Source organism: Haliotis cracherodii, unplaced genomic scaffold (assembly GCF_022045235.1).
Source record: "Haliotis cracherodii isolate W230 unplaced genomic scaffold, xgHalCrac1.p SCAF_19, whole genome shotgun sequence".
In the NCBI taxonomy this organism is placed as follows: Eukaryota; Metazoa; Mollusca; class Gastropoda; order Lepetellida; family Haliotidae; genus Haliotis; species Haliotis cracherodii.
Genome location: NW_027266274.1, coordinates 18,176,335 through 18,201,310, shown reverse-complemented (window position 1 = coordinate 18,201,310; position 24,976 = coordinate 18,176,335). Strand labels below are relative to the sequence as shown.

Genomic DNA, 24,976 nt, shown 5'->3' with positions numbered 1-24,976 from the left:
CACGAATCTACCCTAGAAAATCTCTGCTGATGAACAAGTCTGTGCCCAAATGGTACATGTAGCTCCCATCGTCAGTGACAGTTCAGGTTTCACTCGAACCCTCTCTTTCTATAGGATAAACTCTCTAGTTCTTCAGTTAGACACACTGCTAAGGAATATAAACGGATAAATCATGTTTTACAACTTCTGGGATGGGGATATCAGTATTTACAGAGAAAAAACCCATTAATGTAGATGGGTGAAAATACCACAAAAAACGTGTCTTATTGCAAATTTAAGAAAGCATGTTGCAACTCTTTGCAATTAATAAATTTGTAAATACTGTCAAATGAATTATACACTCATAATTGTGTGGTGGACCTCGACCCTATACTTGTTTTTAGGTCCTGATGTGCGGGGTTCCACATAACAGTTCTACAAGTGAGTGAATACCAACACTGAGGACTTTCAGGACTTTCTTATATCGTGATAAGTAACAAAATTGTGTAATCGTCTACAGTTATATTTCTCACCGATATCAGTGGTAGTAAGACGTTGGCAGTTTTTTTTCTCCCCTAAACCACATGAAGATCACTTTTCAAGCAGAAAGAAAGTAGAAGTTAGGAGACATTTGACAAAATATTGAATAATCAAACCTATGCAATTGGGAATGGTGCAAGTCCTAACTTCGCTGCCAAAGCTGGACCCAATGCAAGACTGTTGACCCGCCAGCTGGTTACATGTTCGGGTTCGAATTGCAGTTCGTGTGATGCCGAGACCACACGTAGGGCATCCAGGGTCCACCCATGATCCCCAGGTGTTCCAGGTAGCTGCAACACAACAACATGCAACACATTTAATAGGGGCTACAGCTCCAACTCAACTAATCTAATAGCGGCTTAAACACGACATGGACACATCTAAGAGGAACCGCTGTTTACGTAACACCAACATTGTGAGCTTTGCTAGTAATTTCACAAGAACAGGCATTTACTTAAGTTCAATGGAAATGAAATCGGTTTATAGTTGGAATCGTACAATAGACTTCTTATGAATATGGAAAAGGGTTTTGTCGCTTTTGTTTACAAGAGTCGGAAATAAATCACTCACTGTTCAATCAATGAACCCGTTTTGCTGTAACAAAACAAAACTGACAATCCAATGTCAGACACTGAAAATCAGGATACTTATCGTATTGATGTGCAGAGGGAACTTAAACTGAATATTGTACCTGTACATATTGGAATTGAACAGGCATCGAATCGAGACTGTGTGTTTAGTCCTGGGCAATCAGTATCAGTTGGTTGCACTTTACTGCAAATTCTGGATCGCGAGACAGAGCTTGTGGTCCCCGATGGTCCACAGGATGGGCAGTTGGGTTGAGTCCAGCTTGTCCACGCGCCCCAGGTACCTACAAAAATTGTATGTTAACTGCTTGCTAAAGGTTGTGATTATTCGAATTCCACATCAGGCTGGTTATAATCAGTTCTAAAGGTGAGTCTTATTTTGTCTCTAAAGTGTATGCAGCCAAACAATGAGGTATTTCAAAACATTTTCTCATGTCTAAATAAATTTAAAAAATTGTGTTGTAATTATTCGCTTCAGTTTTATATTTCACCTAAACCAAAGACAGATTTCAAACAGAAAAAAGAAGGAAATATGAGAGAGAATTGACATTCGTGTGACTTGATTTGACAAAATGTTGAATAATCAAACCTATGCAGTTGGGAATGGTGCAAGTCCTAACTTCGGTGCCAAAGCTGGACCCAGAGCAAAACGTTTGACCCGAAAGCTGGTTACATGTTCTGGTTCGAGAGGCAGTTCGTGTGACATTAAGACCACACGTAGGGCACCCAGGGTCAACCCACGAGCCCCAGGTGTTCCAGGTAGCTACAACACAACATTCACATGACCAGACTACACAACACAAACACAAACGCAGATCAATACAAATGTTACTACTTTAGAACATTGCCTCTGACAAATACATCACCACAACGCAACACAACGCCACTAATATACACTGCAACAACTTCCAACAACATTGGCAGAGACACATACAAAACACAACTCCTGGTCGTATTACTACAATACAAACACATAACCACATGCACACATGCACACGAACACAAACAAATACAAACAAACACAAAGCTGCAAGCACACGAACATGAAAAGATCATGACATGACTGTCACATGAAACAAAGTCAGTCGTAGAGCAATATGTGTATGTATGTACACGTCCGTCTATGTCAACCTAAGACGTACCTGTACACACTGGTATTAAACACGTATCGAATCTGGAATCACTGCCTGACCCAATACAGTCTTCATAAGTTGTCAAAAGTTTGTTGCATAATCTGTTCCTGGTGACCTGTCTTTGTGTACCGACTGGTCCACAGGCAGGACAGTTGGGCGTGGCCCAGGAAGCCCACGCTGCCCACGTTCCTGAAATAACCAGCTTTTGTTACCCTCTGTGTCGTCATCAACTGCAAACAATACTATATCACTGCCAGAAGAAGAGGGATTTTGTATCCATCTTCTACATGACTGAGTACCGAACTGTCCCAAAGCCAAAGAATATCCACACTTCGAAATTGTTCCCATTTGTAATGTATTACTATCAATAAATCAGTTTCAAATAGTCAAAAGCGGGGTACAATGAGGGTACAATGTATTTTAACACTCATTCTCTTAATTCAAATGAGTGATAAGGTGGATAGCAACATCGTTTATCTTTTATATACATTTAAACGTATTGGTTTTCCTTGTGATTTTCTTTCTGTCCACAACATGTACGTCAATTGAGAGAAGGTTAAAACTTCAGAAGTCCGATAAGTGACAGTCTAGTTACACATGATGTCAGTATATCCCACTCGAACTGAAATTAATTATGTATACAAACGCTAAGTGGTATCTGATAATTATACATCAAGGTCGCCATGCTTAAAGATGTTGTATTATGCTTTAAAATGCATTTTCAGTATCAATGTCTTAGTTTAGTTTGGATTGTTAAATGACACTCACATGATATCGTATTTTACGCAGATGATCATTGGAATTTTTGGATCATGTTTCATTCTAAATACTTTTGAGACACGGGACCTTGGTATGTGTTAAGAAATGAAGGACACTTTACTTAGCCATGGATCATTTTTTTGTAACCCTATAGGAATATGTGAATGTTCATTCCTATTTGATTAATGTAGCTGACATATTTGTTGCAAACAGCTAAAAACGAAGTCACCATACCTCTGCAATTGAGAATGTTGCAAGTTCTGATGACAGAGTCAGTGCTGGATCCAGAGCAAAAGGCTTGACCCGCTACCTGGTTACATGTTCTGGTTCGAGTGACAGTTCGTGTGATGCTGAGACCACATGTAGGACAACCTGGATTACTCCATTGTCCCCAGTTGTTCCAGGTAGCTAAAACACAACATTCATATGACAACACTACACAAACACGAACACAAGTACAAACACAAAACAACAGAAGATGTTACCAGTTTACAACGTTGGCTCAGACAAACACATCAAAAGAAAAAAAATGTAAGGGTAAAATGTAAGGACATGTAACACAAATACAAACGAACACAAAGCTACAAGCACACGAACATGAGAAGATCATGAAATGACTGACACATGAAACAAAGTCAGTCGTAGAGGAAAAGTTGTATGTACACGTCGGTCTATGTCAACCTAAGACGTACCTGTACACACTGGTATTGAACACGTATCGAATCTGGAATCACTGCCTGACCCAAAACAGTCGTCATAAGTTGTCAAAACTTTGTTGCATAATCTGTTCCTGGTGACCTGTCTTTGTGTACCGACTGGTCCACAGGCAGGACAGTTGGGCGTGGCCCAAGAAGCCCACGCTGTCCACGTTCCTGAAATAACCAGCGCGTGTTACCCTCCATGAGGTTATCAACTGCAAACAGTACTATATCACTGCCAGAAGCAGTGGAATTTCGTATCCATCTACAACATGACTGAGTACCGAACTTTCCCAAAGCCAAAGAATATCCACACTTCGAAATTGTTCCCATTTGTAATGTATTACTATAATTAAATTAATTTCAAATAGTCAAAAGCGACTTGATTCGAAGGCACAATGTGTTTTAAACACTCATTATCTCAATTAAAATGACAGTTAATCACTAGAGTGACAAAATGGATACACACATGTTCTTGTACCTGCCCTGCAAATGTTCAAATTGTGAGGACAAAACCCTGGATGGATATCAACATTTGTTTATCTCTTATATACATTTCAGCATATTGGTTTCCTTGTGATTTGCTTTCTGTCCCCAACATGTACTTCAATTGAGAGAAGGTTAAAACTTCATAAGTCCGATGAGCTACAGTATAGTTACACATGATGTCAGTATATCCCACACGAATTGAAAATTATTCTGTATACAAACGATATGTGGTATCTGATGGTTTTACATCAACGTCACCATGCACAAACATGTTGTATAATGCTTTAAAAAGCTTGTTCAGTATCAATGTCTTAGTTTACTTTGGATTGTTAAATGACACTCAAATGATATCGTATTTTACGTAGATGATCATTGGAATTTTCGGATAGTGTTCAATTCTAAGGACTTCTAAGAGGCTTGACTTTGGTATGTTTTAAGGAATGGGGGACACCCTACTTTGCTATGGATCATGTATGTATAACTTTATGAAGGAATATGTGCAGGCTCATTCCAATTTAATTAATGTAAGTACCTCTGCAATTGGGAATGTTGCAAGTTCTGATGTCAGAGTCAGTGCTGGATCCAGAGCAAAATGCTTGACCCGCTACCTGGTTACATGTTCTGGTTCGAGTGACAGTTCGTGTGATGCTGAGACCACATGTGGGGCAACCTGGATTACTCCATTGTCCCCAGTTGTTCCAGGTAGCTAAAACACAACATTCATATGACAACACTACACAAACACGAACACAAGTACAAACACAAAACAACAGAAAATGTTACCAGTTTACAACGATGACTCAGACAAACACATCAAAAGTACAACACGTGGGTAAAATGCACGGACGTGTAACACAAATACAAACGCAAAGCTGCAAGCACACGAACATGAAAAGATCATGACATGACAGACACATGAAACCAAGTCAGTCGTAGAGCAAAATTTGTATGTACACGTCCGTACATGTCAATCTAAGACGTACCTGTACACAATGGTATTGAACACGAATCGAATCTGGAATCACTGCCTGACCCAATACAGTCGTCATAAGTTGTCAAAAGTTTGTTGCATAATCTGTTCCTCGTGACCTGTCTTTGTGTACCGACTGGTCCACAGGTAGGACAGTTGGGCGTGGCCCAGGAAGCCCACGCTGCCCACGTTCCTGAAATAACCAGCGCGTGTTACACTCTGTGAGGTCATCAACTGCAAACAGTACTATATCACTGCCAGCAGAAGAGGGATTTTGTATCCATCTTCTACATGACTGAGTACCGAACTGTCCCAAAGCCAAAGAATATCCACATTTCGACATTGTTCCCATTTATAATGTTTTACTATCAATACATTCATTTCAAATAGCCAAAAACGACTTAATTTGAAGGGACAATGTGTTTTAAACACTCATTTTCTTAATGCAAATGACAGTTAATCATTAGAATCACAAGGTGGACACACACGTGTCCTTGCACCTGCCCTACGAAAGTTCGAATTGTGAGGAAAAAACCCTGGATGGATATCAACATTTGTTTATCTCTTAAATACATTTAAACGTATTTGTTTCCCATGTGATTTGCTTTCTGTCCCCAACATGTACTTAAATTGAGAGAAGGTTAAAACTTCATAAGTCCGATGAGTTACAGTCTAGTTACACATGATGTCAGTATATCCCACTCGAATTGAAAATTATTCAGTATTTTACAAACGCTAAGTGGTATCTGATAATTATACATCAAGGTCGCCATGCTTAAATATGTTGTATTACGCTTTAAAATGCATTTTCAGTACCAATGTCTTAGTTTAGTTTAGATTGTTAAATGACACTCAAATGATATCGTATTTTACGTAGATGATCATTGGAATTTTCGGAATGGGGGACACCCTACTTTGCTATGGATCATGTATGTATAACTTTATGAAGGAATATGTGCAGGCTCATTCCAATTTAATTAATGCAAGTACCTCTGCAATTGGGAATGTTGCAAGTTCTGATGTCAGAGTCAGTGCTGGATCCAGAGCAAAATGCTTGACCCGCCACCTGGTTACATGTTCTGGTTCGAGTGACAGTTCGTGTGATGCTGAGACCACATGTAGGACAACCTGGATTACTCCATTGTCCCCAGTTGTTCCAGGTAGCTAAAACACAACATTCACATGACAACACTACACAAACACGAACACAAGTACAAACACAAAACAACAGAAAATGTTACCAGTTTACAACGATGACTCAGACAAACACATCAAAAGTACAACACGTGGGTAAAATGCACGGACGTGTAACACAAATACAAACGCAAAGCTGCAAGCACACGAACATGAAAAGATCATGACATGACTGACACATGAAACAAAGTCAGTCGTAGAGCAATATGTGTATGTACACGTCCGTCTGTGGTAACCTAAGACGTACCTGTACACACTGGTATTGAACACGTATCGAATCTGGAATCACTGCCTGACCCAATACAGTCGTCATAAGTTGTCAAAAGTTTGTTGCATAATCTGTTCCTGGTGACCTGTCTTTGTGTACCGACTGGTCCACAGGCAGGACAGTTGGGCGTGGCCCAGGAAGCCCACGCTGCCCACGTTCCTGAAATAACCAGCGCGTGTTACACTCTGTGAGGTCATCAACTGCAAACAGCACTATATCACTGCCAGCAGAAGAGGGATTTTGTATCCATCTTCTACATGACTGAGTACCGAACTGTCCCAAAGCCAAAGAATATCCACATTTCGACATTGTTCCCATTTATAATGTTTTACTATCAATAAATTCATTTCAAATAGTCAAAAGCAACTTCATTTGAAGGCACAATATGTTTTAAACTCTCATTTTCTTAATTCAAATGACAGCTAATCATTAGAGTGACAAGGTGGATGCAGACATGTTCTTGCACCTGCCCTACAAATGTTCAAATTGTGAGGACAAAACCCTTGATGGATATCAACATTTGTTTATCTCTTACATCATTTAAACGTATTTGTTTCCCTTGTGATTTGCTTTCTGTCCCCAACATGTACTTCAATTGAGAGAAGGTTAAAACTTCATAAGTCCGATGAGTTACAGTCTAGTTACACATGGTGTCAGTTTATCCCACTCGAAATGAAAATTATCCTGTATATAAACTATATGTGGTATCTGATGGTTTTACATCAACGTCACCATGCACAAAAATGTTGTATTATGCTTTAAAATGCATGTTCAGTATCAATGTCTTAGTTTACTTTGGATTGTTAAATGACACTCAAATGATATCGTATTTTTCGTAGATGATCATTGGAATTTTCGGATAGTGTTCAATTCTAAGGACTTCTAAGAGGCTTGACTTTGGTATGTTTTAAGGAATGGGGGACACCCTACTTTGCTATGGATCATGTATGTATAACCTGATGAGGGAAAATGTGCAGGCTCATTCCAATTTAATTAATGTAAGTACCTCTGCAATTGGGAATGTTACAAGTTCTGATGTCAGAGTCAGTGCTGGATCCAGAGCAAAAGGCTTGACCCGCTACCTGGTTACATGTTCTGGTTCGAGTGACAGTTCGTGTGATGCTGAGACCACATGTAGGACAACCTGGATTACTCCATTGTCCCCAGTTGTTCCAGGTAGCTAAAACACAACATTCATATGACAACACTACACAAACACGAACACAAGTACAAACACAAAACAACAGAAAATGTTACCAGTTTACAACGATGACTCAGACAAACACATCAAAAGTACAACACGTGGGTAAAATGCACGGACGTGTAACACAAATACAAACGCAAAGCTGCAAGCACACGAACATGAAAAGATCATAACATGACTGACACATGAAACAAAGTCAGTCGTAGAGCAATATGTGTATGTATGTACACGTCCGTCTATGTCACCCTAAGACGTACCTGTACACACTGGTATTGAACACGTATCGAATCTGGAATCGCTGCCTGACCCAATACAGTCGTCATAAGTTGTCAAAAGTTTGTTGCATAATCTGTTCCTGGTGACCTGTCTTTGTGTACCGACTGGTCCACAGGCAGGACAGTTGGGCGTGGCCCAGGAAGCCCACGCTGCCCACGTTCCTGAAATAACCAGCGCGTGTTACACTCTGTGAGGTCATCAACTGCAAACAGTACTATATCACTGCCAGAAGCAGTGGGATTTCGTATCCATCTACAACATGACTGAGTACCGAACTTTCCCAAAGCCAAAGAATATCCACACTTCGAAATTGTTCCCATTTATAATGTTTTACTATCAATAAATTCATTTCAAATAGTCAAAAGCAACTTCATTTGAAGGCACGATATGTTTTAAACACTCATTCTCTTAATTCAAATGACAGCTAATCATTAGAGTGACAAGGTGGATGCAGATATGTTCTTGTACCTGCCCTACGAAAGTTCGAATTGTGAGGACAAAACCCTTGATGGATATCAACATTTGTTTATCTCTTACATCATTTAAACGTATTGGTTTCCCAGTCATCAACTGCAAACAGTACTATATCACTGCCAGAAGAAGAGGGATTTTGTATCCATCTTCTACATGACTGAGCACCGAACTGTCCCAAAGCCAAAGAATATCCACATTTCGACATTGTTCCCATTTATAATGTTCTACTATCAATACATTCATTTCAAATAGTCAAAAGCAACTTGATTTGAAGGCAAAATGTGTTTTAAACTCTCATTTTCTTAATTCAAATGACAGTTAATCATTAGAGAGACAAGGTGGACACACACGTGTCCTTGCACCTGCCCTACAAAAGTTCGAATTGTGAGGAAAAAACCCTTATGGATATCAACATTTGTTTATCTCTTTTATACATTTAAACGTATTGGTTTCCCATGTCATTTGCTTTCTGTCCCCAACATGTACTTAAATTGAGAGAAGGTTAAAACTTCATAAGTCCGATGAGCTACAGTCTAGTTACACATGGTGTCAGTATATCCAACTCGAAATGAAAATTATTCTGTATATAAACGCTAAGTGGTATCTGATGGTTTTACATCAACGTCACCATGCACAAACATGCTGTATTATGCTTTAAAATGCATGTTCAGTATCAATGTCTTAGTTTACTTTGGATTGTTAAATGACACTCAAATGATATCGTATTTTTCGTAGATGATCATTGGAATTTTCGGATAGTGTTCAATTCTAAGGACTTCTAAGAGGCTTGACTTTGGTATGTTTTAAGGAATGGGGGACACCCTACTTTGCTATGGATCATGTATGTATAAATTTATGAAAGACTATGTACAGGCTCATTCCAATTTAATTAATGTAAGTACCTCTGCAATTGGGAATGCTGCAAGTTCTGATGTCAGAGTCAGTGCTGGATCCAGAGCAAAATGCTTGACCCGCTACCTGGTTACATGTTCTGGTTCGAGTGACAGTTCGTGTGATGCTGAGACCACATGTGGGGCAACCTGGATTACTCCATTGTCCCCAGTTGTTCCAGGTAGCTAAAACACAACATTCATATGACAACACTACACAAACACGAACACAAGTACAAACACAAAACAACAGAAAATGTTACCAGTTTACAACGATGACTCAGACAAACACATCAAAAGTACAACACGTGGGTAAAATGCACGGACGTGTAACACAAATACAAACGCAAAGCTGCAAGCACACGAACATGAAAAGATCATAACATGACTGACACATGAAACAAAGTCAGTCGTAGAGCAATATGTGTATGTATGTACACGTCCGTCTATGTCACCCTAAGACGTACCTGTACACACTGGTATTAAACACGTATCGAATCTGGAATCGCTGCCTGACCCAATACAGTCGTCATAAGTTGTCAAAAGTTTGTTGCATAATCTGTTCCTGGTGACCTGTCTTTGTGTACCGACTGGTCCACAGGCAGGACAGTTGGGCGTGGCCCAGGAAGCCCACGCTGCCCACGTTCCTGAAATAACCAGCGCGTGTTACACTCTGTGAGGTCATCAACTGCAAACAGTACTATATCACTGCCAGAAGCAGTGGGATTTCGTATCCATCTACAACATGACTGAGTACCGAACTTTCCCAAAGCCAAAGAATATCCACACTTCGAAATTGTTCCCATTTATAATGTTTTACTATCAATAAATTCATTTCAAATAGTCAAAAGCAACTTCATTTGAAGGCACGATATGTTTTAAACACTCATTCTCTTAATTCAAATGACAGCTAATCATGAGAGTGACAAGGTGGATGCAGACATGTTCTTGTACCTGCCCTACAAATGTTCAAATTGTCAGGACAAAACCCTTGATGGATATCAACATTTGTTTATCTCTTACATCATTTAAACGTATTTGTTTCCCTTGTGACTTGCTTTCTGTCCCCAACATGTACTTCAATTGAGAGAAGGTTAAAACTTCATAAGTCCGATGAGTTACAATATAGTTACACGTGGTGTCAGTATATCCAACTCGAAATGAAAATTATTCTGTATATAAACGATATGTTGTATCTGATGATTTTACATCAACGTCACCATTGCACAAACATGTTGTGTTAAGCTTTAAAATGCATGTTCAGTATCAATGTCTTAGTTTACTTTGGATTGTTAAATGACACTCAAATGATATCGTATTTTTCGTAGATAATCATTGGAATTTTCGGATAGTGTTCAATTCTAAGGACTTCTAAGAGGCTTGACTTTGGTATGTTTTAAGGAATGGGGGACACCCTACTTTGCTATGGATCATGTATGTATAAATTTATGAAAGACTATGTACAGGCTCATTCCAATTTAATTAATGTAAGTACCTCTGCAATTGGGAATGCTGCAAGTTCTGATGACAGAGTCAGTGCTGGATCCAGAGCAAAAGGCTTGACCCGCTACCTGGTTACATGTTCTGGTTCGAGTGACAGTTCGTGTGATGCTGAGACCACATGTGGGGCAACCTGGATTACTCCATTGTCCCCAGTTGTTCCAGGTAGCTAAAACACAACATTCACATGACCAGACTACACAAGTACAAACACAAATACTAACACAAACAGAAACCAACTGAAATAATATCCCTTTAAAGCGTCCTCAAAATAATTCTAGTACTTCGGCTTCGTAAGTTTATTCAAAGTTTCAGATCGACGACAAAGTAAGAATGTTGTATGGAGAGGATCTAAATTTATGCCGGTATGCTATCCCCGTTTTTAGCACCGGTACAGAAACGCCACTTTGAAAAAATATAGACGTTGAAATCCTCACATCAACCCGTCTTCTTTGACCCTAAAACTCAGTAAAATTCCAGCGGTCTGTAAATACCTGTAATCGAGTGTGGACCAGACAGTCCAGCGACTGACTTCATGAGCATCGATCCCGTTAGTCGCCTCTTACGACAAGCATATAGGTCATGTTTTGATAAAGAAATGATGACACGTCTATGAATCTAAAATTCAGACGATCAGTATTCTGTGATGTGTCCCTGGTGCATGATTTAACGAACCACAAGTTTACAGATTTTCTGTAACATTTGTCGCCATTATTGTCATCATTTGAATTCATTTAGAAATTTCAAAGGCTACTTTTTTAAAAACGACTGTAGCCAAATCTTGTTCAGTCATGTTCAGATCGGTTTGGAGTGGGCGAACGAAGTTGTGGTTTCGAAACTGAATGAAATTCATGTACAATTGTTTCCCTACTTTAAGCTCAAATGTTTAACGTTTGTTTAGCCATGCTTGAATATTGTGTCACAATGCAACATACCTGATCGCACATCTGTCTGAAGTTTACTTTTTGAAAGCAAAACTATTAAGGGCGGTCTATAGTAAAATCCCTGAATAGTTTTGCTTTCAAAAAGTAAACTTCAGACAGATGTGCGATCAGGTATGTTGCATTGTGACACAATATTCAAGCATGGCTAAACAAACGTTAAACATTTGAGCTTAAAGTAGGGAAACAATTGTACATGAAATTCATGTACAATTGTTTCCCTACTTTAAGCTCAAATGTTTAACGTTTGTTTAGCCATGCTTGAATATTGTGTCACAATGCAACATACCTGATCGCACATCTGTCTGAAGTTTACTTTTTGAAAGCAAAACTATTAAGGGCGGTCTATAGTAAAATCCTACACAACACAATTTAGAAGAACATTTACCTTGACATGGAATGAGGGTACAGGTAAATACTCTGTTGTCTACAGCATTTCCGGGACAGTCCAGGTCTGTTGGGGAGGCTTTCACACAGTCTCGGGTTCTCTGCTGGTTGATGTTAGGGTTGGATCCGCACAGCGGACATCCCGGGGTCCATACACTCCACAATCCCCACTGGCCAACGGCTGCTGTAGGTACGGCAGATAGGGGTATGTCAGATTACATAGAAACATTTATACCACACATAGGTGATGGTTGTATGTGGAAGATAGAGGATGTTTGACACATGTCTTCTCCGATGTGACATTGGTATTGGTCGAAAGAACATTAACATTTCATATAGTATTCCAGGGATATCGGGGACGATGGACATTTAATGCATATATTATTTCTAAATAATTAATAAAACAACTTCAAATGACGGCGAGCTATAGACGCCTTCCCGTTATCAGCTTCAAAGAGTAATGGGTGAGTGAGTGAGTTTGATTTTACGCCGCTTTTAGCAATATTTCAGCAATATCACGGCGGGGGACACCAGAAGTGGGCTTCACACATTGTGCCCATGTCGGGAATCGAACCCGGGTCTTCGGTGTAACGAGCGAACGCTTTAACCACCAAGCTACCCGATCGCCCCTCACCAGTAATGGACGTGACATTTGATGTATTGGGATAATATTAACGCTCTGATTTCTAGTTTTTCATTTGATAGGTCTACGATTTAAAGAAAGTGACAGCATTCATTCAACGTCCTACACATATAAACAGTTGCATTATGAAAGTTACGATGTGTGACGTCTGCGGTCATAACAACATAAAACGTCAAAGCCAGGGAACGACCAGTCTCGATTATCTGCAGAAACGGATTCCATTGGGCGTAAAGAGTAATGGCGTGGTGACACCAGGTGTCTAACAATAAGAAAGGAACATTGGTGTACGGTTAACACGAAATCCGAGGAAAGGAGTGAGTCAATAGGTTGGCAAGTAAGGTACCACACAAGCACTAAACACATAGAATGTCAAAATTGATCATGTGTGTACAACAGTTAAGCCTGACATAGAGATCAAGTTAGGTATTTGTGCGTGGGCAGTAAAACTATATGATCAAACTGCGTTGGTGGGTTGTTCTCAGTGATTATTACATATATGCGTACTTTACTGGAAACGCATCTAATTTGGATGTTAATATATATTTTATTTGGATTGTGCAAAACTAGCTCAGATTAGTGCAAATTTTAGACAGTAACACAGAATTGCGACATTTGCAACAAGATGACTGTGTGGGTGGGTTGTGAATATAAATTACGTGACGGTAAATGTTAGGCAGGGCAATGAACATGAATCTGCACAAAACAATCTAGAAACACAACAGCGAAGACAGAAACAGAAGGACAATCAACTCAGTAAACTGCTGAATTCAATAGGATCTGTTGGTGGCATCAGCTGTTTGACTCTTCACAACAGGTAGCCTATAGTTTAGGGCAACCAGCTAGCATTAGTTGTTTGACTCTTCACAACAGGTAGCCTATAGTTTAGGGCAACCAGCTAGCATCAGCTGTTTGACTCTTCGCAACAGGAAGCCTATAGCTTGCATGTGGCTCACATTTATTTTACTGGTCAAAACTATTTTAGATGATTACATATGCAAAATGTCAACGCTTTAACCACTAGCTTATCCGACCTCACTAACAAGCACTGTGTGCAACACATGAATATATGTAAACTGGAATGCACGAACTTCCCTTTCAAAAGAATTTAGTATGTTCCAGAACATTAACTGGTTTTTGAAATACATAAAACACATACATTAAAAATATCTTTAAAGTAAATTTCTGAAGATCCGGGTTAGAAAAGGTCTTCAGAAACCCATGCTTGCCGTAAAAGGCGACAATGCTTGTCGTAAGAGGTGACTAACGGGATCCGGTGGTCAGGCTCGCTGACTTGGCTGATACATGTCAGGATCGATGCTCATAATGTCAATCACTGAATTGTCCGGTCGATTATTTACCGCCGTCATATAGCTGGAATATTGCTGAGTCCGGCGTTAAACAACAACTAAATAAATAATCAAACACACAAACTTTCACGGTAAGCTCTTGTTAATATCTAATGTTTTGTAGACCTTTGAGGAGGTAACGTTATGCATTTTAACGTTATTGAGTATTTGACGCCGGATATTTAATTTTGAACCTACTTGATACCAGTCATGTAATATGGAATACAATCATCGCTCTCATCGCCTGTTAATTCAGACATATCACCTATTATATCCTAATATTCGTATATATTCACATCAAACAACTACCAAGGTCGAAACGTTCATACAGGGAACATCATATAGGCGACACGGTGGTAATATTACTTACGCTTAAAGCCTTAAAGGCAATATATTATCCTGAAAAAGATTTAGACTTGTTGGTTAGTAGGATGCATGTACGACATTGGTAAATCTTGTCGGGGGGCTTAATGTGCCACGTGCGTCTACCTACACACTGATGACAGATAGAACAGACAGTAACCTGTACAGACGTCTGTGTTACATGCAACTTGGAAGGTTTCACTGGAGGAACCAGCGCACGAGTTCGTGGGGTCTTCGCATGTTCTGGTGCGGGTGATTGTGAGCAGCCCTCCTCCACAGGAGGCGGAACATTCCGTCCGGCTCTCTACCCAATCCAACCATCGGAATGCTGGGGTTTAATAATAACATGTTACTTGTCAACCTACCCAATCCAACCATCGGAACGCTGGGGTTTAATAACAACATATTGTTTGTCAACCTACCCAATCCAACCATCGGAACGCTGGGGTTTAATAACAACATATTACTTGTCAACCTACCCAATTCAACCATCGGAATGCTGTGGTTTAATATCAACAGACTACTTGTCAACCTACCCAATTCAAACACTGGAACGCTAGGGTTTAATGATAACCTATTACGTGTCAACCTACCCAATCCAACCACGGAACGCTAAGGTTTAATATCAAAAGATTACTTGTCAACCTACCCAATTCAACCATCGGAATGCTGTGGTTTAATATCAACAGATTACTTGTCAACCTACCCAATTCAACCACTGGAATGCTAGGGTTAATAAGAACAGATTACTTGTCAACCCACCCAATTCAACCACGGGAACGCTAGGGTTTAATAATAACAGATTACTTGTCAACCTACCAAATTCGACCACTGGAATGCTAGAGTTTAATGATAACCTGTTATGGCTTAGTAACATTTGCATTGTGGTTAATATATAAACCATTGTGGTACAGTGGTGTAGAATACAACTAGATAAACTACACAGCACACAGCAGTGACTTAAATATTAGGAACGCTATTTCACTTGAGGACAATACAAACTCCACTGTACGAAGAGTCTATGTAAGTCTGCCCTGTGTCCATATGTGGCATATCTTGACATTTACGCTCTTATGTTACTCGGCTTAACGTGTCAGATATACTTCAATGTCCGTTCGACATATTATGAGTATCAGTTTTGTGGAACGTGGAAAGATAAAATCATTTTTATCAAAAGTAAAGTTGTATATTTCTGGACCTCCAATCCTTTATCTCCCCAGCAATACCTTACTCTATGTTCATGGAGTATTCGTCATTCTATTTGTCCGGGTGCAAGTTTGGGAACTACTTGTGATGTGAACACGTGTATAACAGAACATGCAAACTAGCGTCACTAGACGTACTACTGGAGGTACAGGTAAACGTATTGATGAAGAGAAAAACTCAAAAAGGATTCACTTCTATCAAATATATTATGTCATTGTTTTCATCCCATACAGCGTTTTTTTGTAAAAAAATATAAATTATTGGTTTTCAAACATGTACTCAAGACACTTCTTCGATAGTGTGTATTGATATAAACCGGCAATATCTGCCTTCACCATCGAATCAACAATTGCTATCGAATTAACACTAGCAGTTACTAAGAGAATCTAAGTGAGATCCAGTCTACTGACGTTTACAAACAGGGAATTAGCTGTAATAGTCGTAGGTGTTAAAACACCACACTATGCTTTCTGTAAAGTAAAACTGGGGCAGGTGTAATATAGGGTCTTGGATCCTGTCAATTGATGACGTATTCGGATAAGCCCATTGGTAACTGTGACGTGATTCCACAAGGGCAACACAAGGGCGAGTGAATCATATTAAAGATAGGGTTTTGTTTTTACTGATCTCAACTCGGCAGTGGAGGATATATGTATGTGTGAGTGTATGTGTGTATATGTGTGTGTTGTGTGTGGTGTATCTATATGTTTGTGCGTGTGTATGTGTATGTCTGTGTGTGTGTTTATGTGTGTGTGTGTGTGTGCGTGTGTGTGTTTATGTGTATGTGTGTGGTGTGCGTATGTATAGATGGTGTGTGTGTGTGCGCGTGTGTGTGTGTGTGTGTGTGTGTGTGTGTGTGTGTGTGTGTGTGTGTGTGTGTGTGTGTGTGTGTGTGTGTGTGTGTGTGTGTGTGTGTGTGAGTCCATGAAGTACAATACCTGTCCTAAAACGTATGAAGTACGGCACTTTGGAAAAACAAACATCACATGCACAAATAATAACGCTGCACCATATGCCTGACATAAAATAGCATATGTAACAAAACATTTCAAAAGAATTCATTGCTTCCCCCCAGTGATAAACGTTCACTGAAACGCGGACATATCTTACCAGGATATTGTAAGATCGTTACTGATTGAATGCTTTCATACACAAAGGAAGTGACATACTAGACACGACCTCTAAACTCTACACAAAGCGGTCGTTCACTTACTGGGACAACCCTGTGTGTTGCAGACTTCATTCCGAACATCTCTGCTGCTTCCGGGGCAGGTGTTGGTGAAGGCCGTGCTGTTGCATCTCCTCACGTACGTGCGCTGCTGTGTTCCTCCTCCGCAACTCCTGCTGCACGGTGTCCCAACTAAAGGCTGGGAGATCCATTCAGACCATACTGCAACTACGATTAGAGATGGGACAAGGCTAAGAGTTGACAATCAGGAACAAGGTGGTATTAAATAGTTCCTGTTTCTTCATTCAAAATGTCACTCAGAAGAAGAAACTGGTTAAGTGTGAGATATAGATATGGACACATGTTAACATGAGTACGTTCCGCCTGTAGTTAACTCCTGCATGTAAAATGACACTGTCTACGCATGGAGCACATGTTCCCATTACATAGGGTTAAGTATCAACGACAGAACCATTTCTATGATTATGTAAAATCTCTGCTTAAAGCAGTGCATGATGCATAATAGTTCATACTTATTACATAAAAGCGACAAAATCGTTCTGTGTGTTTTTGAATAATTATCAAATACTGATGACAGGTGTTCGCGAAAAGATGAGCATATCCTCCCCAACACCCGTCACAAACACATGCAAAGACAAGTCAATACCTCCGCTGCACTGGTTGGAGATGTTGGTGAGTTGTGAAGCAAGTTGTGCGAAGTCTGACACAAGCACCACCATTACCGGAGATGAGGCCAGATTGATTAGCTCCTGTTGGTCGATGAGATCCCCCACGCCCACGGCCATCACCTGCACATCCTTGTTCTTCAGGGTGGTTGCTGCCGCGGCTGTTCGGTTGCGATCGTCTGATGCTCCGTCCGTAATGATGATGACAACTTTGGCTGCGTCTCTGTTGTTTGCAGTGAACAGTGTGTCGATTCGATCCAGGGCTAAATGTGTGTTGGTGACGCCGTTTGGATATTGAAGACCTGCCACTGATTGACTAAGAAGAGAACTGTCGGCTGTTAGATCTAACTCCCCTCGGAGAATTGTACTGTAGAGCACGTAGCCCATACGTAGATCAGTTGTGCGTGTGAACATTTCCTCAATGAATGACACCAGTGCTGGCAGAAGGTCGAACTCAAAGGGGTCGGGGTTGATGCTGTTTGATCCGTCAATAGCGAGGAAGATATCGAGGCTTCCTTGACATACTGGTTAGAAAGATATATACTATTTACTTCACAAACCCCAATATGATATAAATAGATGCAAATAGATTTTGATTTTGATTAGCTCGTGTATTTACTTATGTTGTTTTCATTGTGTACACTGTTTGAGTAATACTTAAAACATATTTGTACATGATGTACCAATATTTACCCACAATTACCAACAGTTACTCGCAGTTACCAACAGTTACCCACAGTTACCAACAGTTACCAACAGTTACCAAAGGTTACCTATGGTTATTGCTAGGGACGTTGACAATATCATACTATCCACTCAAATGTGATCTTATCCACTCAAATGTGATACTATCAACTAAAATGTGATCTTATCCACCTACATGTGATCTTATCCACTCAAATGTGATCTTATCCACCCCAATGGTATGTTTATCCACGTGACTGTCAATTCGAATGAATGGTTTTAGTGCCTCTCTGCACGTTTTTATTCTGGTAATGTTAAATCATGAAATTTACATACCTGCTCTTGCTGTGTCTGCAACAACAACAAATACAAATTAATAAAATATAAACAATCTTCAAAGTCAAAAGAGCAAAAAGTCATTACAAATACATGACACTGCCACAAAAACAAATAAACATTTTAGAAATATAACAATATTCCAAATCAAGACAGCAAAGCGTGACATGACACTGACACCCTGAAGAAGTGGATGCCCAAGCACTTACTTCGTGGCACGACTGTGACTGTGGCCAAAGTGGTCACTCCTCCTACAGAGAGGGTGTATTGGCCAGCATCACCCAGCTGCGAGTTGGTCACTCTGAGGGTTTGGTCTGTGCCAGTGCCTGTGATGGAGAACCTGCCGTTGCTGTTGACCACAACACCGCCCTTTGTCCATCGGGCCCCAGGAATATTGGCCTCGCGAAACACAGCCGTCAGGCTGAAGGTGTCTCCCTCTGTCACTTGAATATTGATTAACCGTTGCAGCACTGGAATCAGATTTCAATGTACAGTATGAACCTTGGTTCAATGTCTCTGAGCTCACATATGAAACATGTTACAAAGATGATATTTGGGTTTGTTTGTTTGTTGTTTAATGTCGCACCAAGCGATATGATTGCGTTCTGTAAATAATAGAGACTGGACCAGACAATCCAGTGATTGATATCATGAGCATCGTCTACGCAGTTGAGATACGATGATATGCATCAACCATGTCAGCGAGCCTGACCACCCGACCCTGGTAGTTCCCCTTACGACAAGCATGGGTTGCTGAAGCCCAATTTTAACCCGGATCTTCACGGCTCTTCCTGAGAAAAACGTTACAACCGTGAGAACGTTAGGGTTACAATGGTATGGCCGCACTATCCAGGCGTTTCTGTGCTGTATTCATTTATCTGGTACTATTGCGCTAGGAAACGAGGCAATTCGACGGCATTAAGATGGAATTGACAAAATGATTAAGAAATATGTCTAAGCAATATGAACACTTTGATATGTCAGGGTGAACATAGATACGTTGTTCTTATAACGTCATAGAAATACAAAATACAACAAAAGCTGATATCATTATTTGAATGTTGAAAATAGCATATCCAACAACAGATTACAACTTATCGGCAAACTCTTTGAAGATGAGAATGTGGTTATTAAGCAATGGAAAATAACAGTGTCCCAGAAATAGAGACAGTATATATGTTGGTACACACCGGTACAAGGCCCCGTGTTGCAGTTTTCTGTGATAGTTTCGGACGTGGGGCCAGAACAAGTTCCACTTTGGCAGGTGCGGGTCCTGAAGACAGTCTGGGTGCCGCTGTTACAAGGAGCCGAACAGGCCGATCTGCTGACATCAGTCCAGGCTGTGAACACTCCTGGTCATATCAAGAGTTGTAGTTTTACAAGCTTCATGCAACATATTGACTTAATGGTAACAATATTCGTATCTACTCTCGTGACGGAAACTATGGGCGGAAACTATAAGTATGGATGTTGTATGTCTGAATTTTGTCCTTTTAAATATAGTTAAAAAGCACTTTCCGTGTTAAATGTAATCGCTTCAGGAATCCCTCTGCGGTTTCGCCAACGCCTAATTAAAATAACTTGTTTGAGAGGATTTAGAAGTTGGAGTACTAAGCAAGGATAATATATATGGATGAAAAACTTCTTTTCACTTGCTTCATAACGGTGTTAGAACCTACACCGAAACGTCGCTCCTTATTGTAATAAAGTTGTTCATCCATATGCCTGCCTCATCCTTACTCATTAAAATAGTTAATTGTTTCTACGTTTCAGAGTGATGTTTTCTCTGAGTGGTGTTAAAAGAAGTGTTTCAATACGAGGTCGGTTTGGTGATAATATCGAATTACATGACAGTTGAGAATATTAGTCTCCCACCTATGTCCATTAGGTTTGTTTGTTTGTTTGTTTAACGCATTGACCAGACAATGCATGGATTGATACTAGGAGTATTGATGCGACCATGACGGCGGTGTTTTAGTACTTGTGACAGAAATGTCATTCCAGATAGCAAGTTTTTGGTTTGGTTTGTTGTTTAACGCCACACTCAGCAATATTTCAGCTATATGACGGCGGTCTGTAAATAATCGAGTCTGGACCAGACAATCCAGTGACTAACATCATGAGCATCGATTCACGCAATTGGGATACGATGATATGCATCAACCAAGTCAGCGACCCTGACCACCCGATCCCGTCAGTCGCCTCTTACGGCAAGCATGGGTTGCTGAAGACCTAACCTGGAACTTCACGGGTTATGTGAGAGATGATATCGAATCAGACATTGTGATATTGAAGAGGTTCATGGACAGCTACATTGAGAGGGGATGGCGGATCTCATGTATGTTCATTTAGAGGGATGTCGGATCTACACATATGTTAAATGAGAGATATATGTTCAACAACTCAAGGCCCATTGTGAGAACCTGTCGTAATACATCTCCATTGAGTGTCCCCTTTCCCCATTTGGAGACGTTCTACCTTCTCCTGTGCAAATTAAAATAAAATCCGCCTAAACCCATTCACATCTAGTAAAATGATCGGCCTGTAGAATCTCAGCCTACACCCATTCACATTTAGAGAGAATGTCGGCCTATAGGCATTCACATTTAGAGAGAATACTCGCCAATACCAATTCACATCGAGTGAGAATGTCGGCCTATACCCATTCACATTACGAGAGAATATCGGCCTATATCCATTCACATTTAGAGAGAAGATTCTCCTATACCCATTCACATTTAGAGAGGAGATCCTCCTATGCCCATTCACATTTAGAGAGAAGATCCTATACCCATTTAGAGATATCGGTCTATACCTATTCACATCTAGAGAAAATATCATTCACATTTAGAGGGCACGGGTGGCCCAGTCGTCTAAGGTGCCGCGATTCGCTGTGCAGAGTTGCGTCCCTTGGGCACGCCAGAAACCTATGATTGTGGGTTCGAATCCCGGTTCGCCCCGATTATGTTTCTAGGTTTGTCAGCACCATGCTCGTGGCTTTCACCGAATTGTAAACGTCTGAGACCTGCATCACTTCGGGCTTTCCTCCCACATTTAGCTGACACGCCGTGATATGACTGGAATACTGTTAAAAGCGGCGTTAAACCCAACTCACTCACTCACTCACTCATTCACATTTACAAAGATTCACATTTGGAGCAAATCTTATTCTTTTTCCTATGCCCAGCGAATGTCGGCCTACATCTATTTTTCTATTCAGACCAACTGCACTAGCAACACTTTTCAGAACAACTGACCTTGTCGTTGTAGGACTGTGACGGTGGCAAAGGTGGTCACTCCACCCACAGAGAGAACATACTGCCCAGCGTCGGTCATCTGTGTGCTGGTCACTCTGAGAGTCTGATCGAATCCTGTTCCTGAGGTCGTGAACCTGCCACCATTGAATATTGCGCTTCCTCCTTTAGTCCACGTAGCTCCGGGTATATTAGCCTCACCGAAGACAGCCACCAATTCAAAGGTGTCGCCCTCATAGACTTCAATATCGACGAAACGCTGAAGCACTAAAACAATATAGAATATGTAATTAAACATACGGTTATATATTGTACATTGTTATATGTTCTGGCTTCGAATTCTCGAAACTAACTTAAGTTCAAAAACTGACTTTAGTCTGAGATTTTATGAAAATTTGAGAAAACTCAAAAGAATGCAAAATGCATTTCTCGAAACAAACAGAGGTCGATTTTGTAATCAAACTGACTGTACAGTTTGAGTTGGGTAGGTAACTTAAGTTTTTCGGTCGGTCATAAAATGGCTCTGGTGAAAAGGCGTAGACGCTTTAGGGACAAAACGAATATCCACGTGTGGTGGAATGGGGTTTAACGTCGCGTCCAAGATTATTGCACTTATATAGCGACGTGAATGTACGTGTGTGTGTTTGTGTGGCTGCTTGTACTAGTCCGGACTGATGGCGATTTATAGTGCTACCCCACTGAGATACCATGCCGCAGTTTAACATGAATATCCCACTCAGACACAGTATACCGACTCCGAGCCGACCGATCAATGTTTAAGCGCCAGACAGGGTAACAACAAGTTCCATCTTTTAACGTCTTTTGGTATGACGCGGCCGGGGATCGAACCCCGGACCTTCCGCTCTCCCGGCGGACGCTCTACCACTAGACCACCGAGGCGGTCCCGTTATCAAGGAGTATAGTTCACAGACGAGTTTATGGAGCCCGACGAGTTTTTATGTGGTTCCGTTTCTATGGGGAGTGCATTTTATTTATCGTTTCCCTTGTTTGGGAGAAACTTGAACAGTGTATTGAGAAACGCGACTGGGTTAGAAACTCAGCTGAGTTAAAAAGTTGAGTTTGTTTCGAGATATCTGTATTGAGTGACACCCACGTGTACAGGTGGCAGTATTGCAGTTGACGGAGAAGGTTTCCGACGTCGGGCCGACACAGGATCCACCCGAGCAGGTTCTTGTCCTCGTCACTATCTGATTTCCTCCACCACAGGGCACAGTACAAGGAGTTCGACTTTGTTCCGTCCAAGAGGAGAACACACCTGACCACAGGAAAAAGAAACATTCTCATTTTCCAATCTGTACAGCCAATTCTGATTTTTTAAATATGTAAAACATTGTTATACAACATTTATATGTTTATAGTTTTAGTTGGTATTCGTGTAATATTTTTTTTAATCGTGATCAGATTAGGTCAAGAACATGTGATTTCTTTTGTTTGTTTGTTGTCTAACGCCGCACTCAACAATATGACGGCGCTCTTGAAATAATCTAATCTGGACCAGACAATCCTGTGATTGCCATAATTAGCATCGATCTACACAGTTAGGATACGATGAAATGCATCAACCAAGTCAGCGAGCCTCTCCGCCCTATCCTTTATAAATTAACCGCCACATACGACAAGAATAAGTTGCTCCAGGCCTACCCTCACCCGGATCTTCACGGGTACCACATCTACACGTGTAATGTTTAGTTAGTACATACTCTGAAAGACACATACCATTACACTGGCTGGTGATATTTAGTAGCTGTGTTGCCAAACTTTGGAAGTTTTCCACAAGGATGACCATGTCAGGAGATGATGCTAGTCCACGGAGCTCTTCTTGGTTAATTAGGTCACCCACACCGACTGCTATTATCTGCACTCCTGCAGCCTTCAGATTCAATGCTGCCTGTGCAGTAGCCGCTAGATCGTCCGACGCGCCATCAGTAATCACCATTACAACCTTGGCAGAGTCGGTCGTCTGTGCGTCAAACAGATCCTTGATGCGATTAAGAGCTAGATGGGTGTTGGTGATCGCATTTGGGTATGTCTCACCTAGTAGTGAGGAACGTATGAAAGCATCGCTGCCAGACAGGTTCACCTCACTGTTGATGATCCTGCTGTAGAGAACGTATCCCATACGAAGGCCATTCTGGGTTCTGTTAAACATTTCGTCCACAAATGATACTACAGCTGGTAAAAGCTCGAACTCAAATGGGTCAGGGTTGATGCTGTTTGATCCATCGATAGCCAAGAACACATCAATATTTTCGCGGCAGACTAGCAACAAAGAATGAAAATTGGGGGTGATCAACATGGAAATATCTACAAAATAAGAAGTATGCTTCTAAACACAAATAGAAAAACGCTAAATCAATAATCTTTTCAAATAATTATTATTTTTAACCAACAAATAATTATATCTTTCAGTATCAAACAAGAATTATGTTTCTAAACACACATAGAAAAACGCAAAATCAATAATCTTTTCAAATAATTACTATTTTTAATCAACACATAATGATATCTTTCCACGTTATTCATAAACTGTTCATTTCGCGTGGCAAGTTACATTTTACATGGCCTTGAAAGATGCCACAATGATGTTATATTCTTTTGGTACTGAGAGAAAACCCACCTGCAGTTGATCCCGGATCTGAAAAATGATAACAAATTAGATGACAATATATGATGCTCCAAAAGTACCTGGACATGTGGGCTTTTTACATATCCTCGGCCAAACTTAAACAATGCCAGAAAGCCAATACTCTTATTTCGCTGTGAGGATATTATGTAATTTTATACCAGGTACACTAGGTGTAATTGCTTCAACGAACAAAATGTACATTTGTGACATAACATTAGGTACTATATCCACTCTCTCACTGACATTCTTACTCTTTTCGCGAATATCTAGTGTCATCACTAATTTTCAGTAATCCATTCACTTAATTTTCACAGCTAGTTTGTCCTTTATTCTCTTGCAATGGCGTTTTATACA

General features: G+C 40.4%; 1 protein-coding gene across 7 annotated transcripts in view; it reads right to left on the bottom strand.

Moving 5' to 3' along the window:
- Positions 1-24,976, bottom strand: part of LOC139466827 (SCO-spondin-like) — a 66,410-nt gene that overhangs the window by 20,638 nt on the left and 20,796 nt on the right. Inside the window, exons 5-29 of one of the 7 annotated variants that reach the window (XM_071248524.1) lie at positions 24,614-24,631; positions 23,713-24,255; positions 23,090-23,251; positions 21,979-22,242; positions 19,912-20,073; positions 18,931-19,191; positions 18,722-18,736; positions 17,683-18,225; positions 17,061-17,243; positions 12,291-12,473; positions 10,957-11,130; positions 9,929-10,108; positions 9,474-9,647; positions 8,079-8,258; positions 7,624-7,797; positions 6,597-6,776; positions 6,146-6,319; positions 5,169-5,348; positions 4,718-4,891; positions 3,691-3,870; positions 3,233-3,406; positions 2,249-2,428; positions 1,696-1,869; positions 1,211-1,390; positions 636-809 (exon numbers count right to left, since the gene is read on the bottom strand). In XM_071248524.1, coding sequence (XP_071104625.1) covers positions 636-809; positions 1,211-1,390; positions 1,696-1,869; positions 2,249-2,428; positions 3,233-3,406; positions 3,691-3,870; positions 4,718-4,891; positions 5,169-5,348; positions 6,146-6,319; positions 6,597-6,776; positions 7,624-7,797; positions 8,079-8,258; positions 9,474-9,647; positions 9,929-10,108; positions 10,957-11,130; positions 12,291-12,473; positions 17,061-17,243; positions 17,683-18,225; positions 18,722-18,736; positions 18,931-19,191; positions 19,912-20,073; positions 21,979-22,242; positions 23,090-23,251; positions 23,713-24,255; positions 24,614-24,631 — 4,986 coding nt within the window. The remainder of the gene's footprint in view (positions 1-635; positions 810-1,210; positions 1,391-1,695; positions 1,870-2,248; positions 2,429-3,232; positions 3,407-3,690; positions 3,871-4,717; positions 4,892-5,168; positions 5,349-6,145; positions 6,320-6,596; positions 6,777-7,623; positions 7,798-8,078; positions 8,259-9,473; positions 9,648-9,928; positions 10,109-10,956; positions 11,131-12,290; positions 12,474-17,060; positions 17,244-17,682; positions 18,226-18,721; positions 18,737-18,930; positions 19,192-19,911; positions 20,074-21,978; positions 22,243-23,089; positions 23,252-23,712; positions 24,256-24,613; positions 24,632-24,976) is intronic. The other 6 variants (XM_071248525.1, XM_071248526.1, XM_071248528.1 and 3 more) reach the window with 6 other exon arrangements.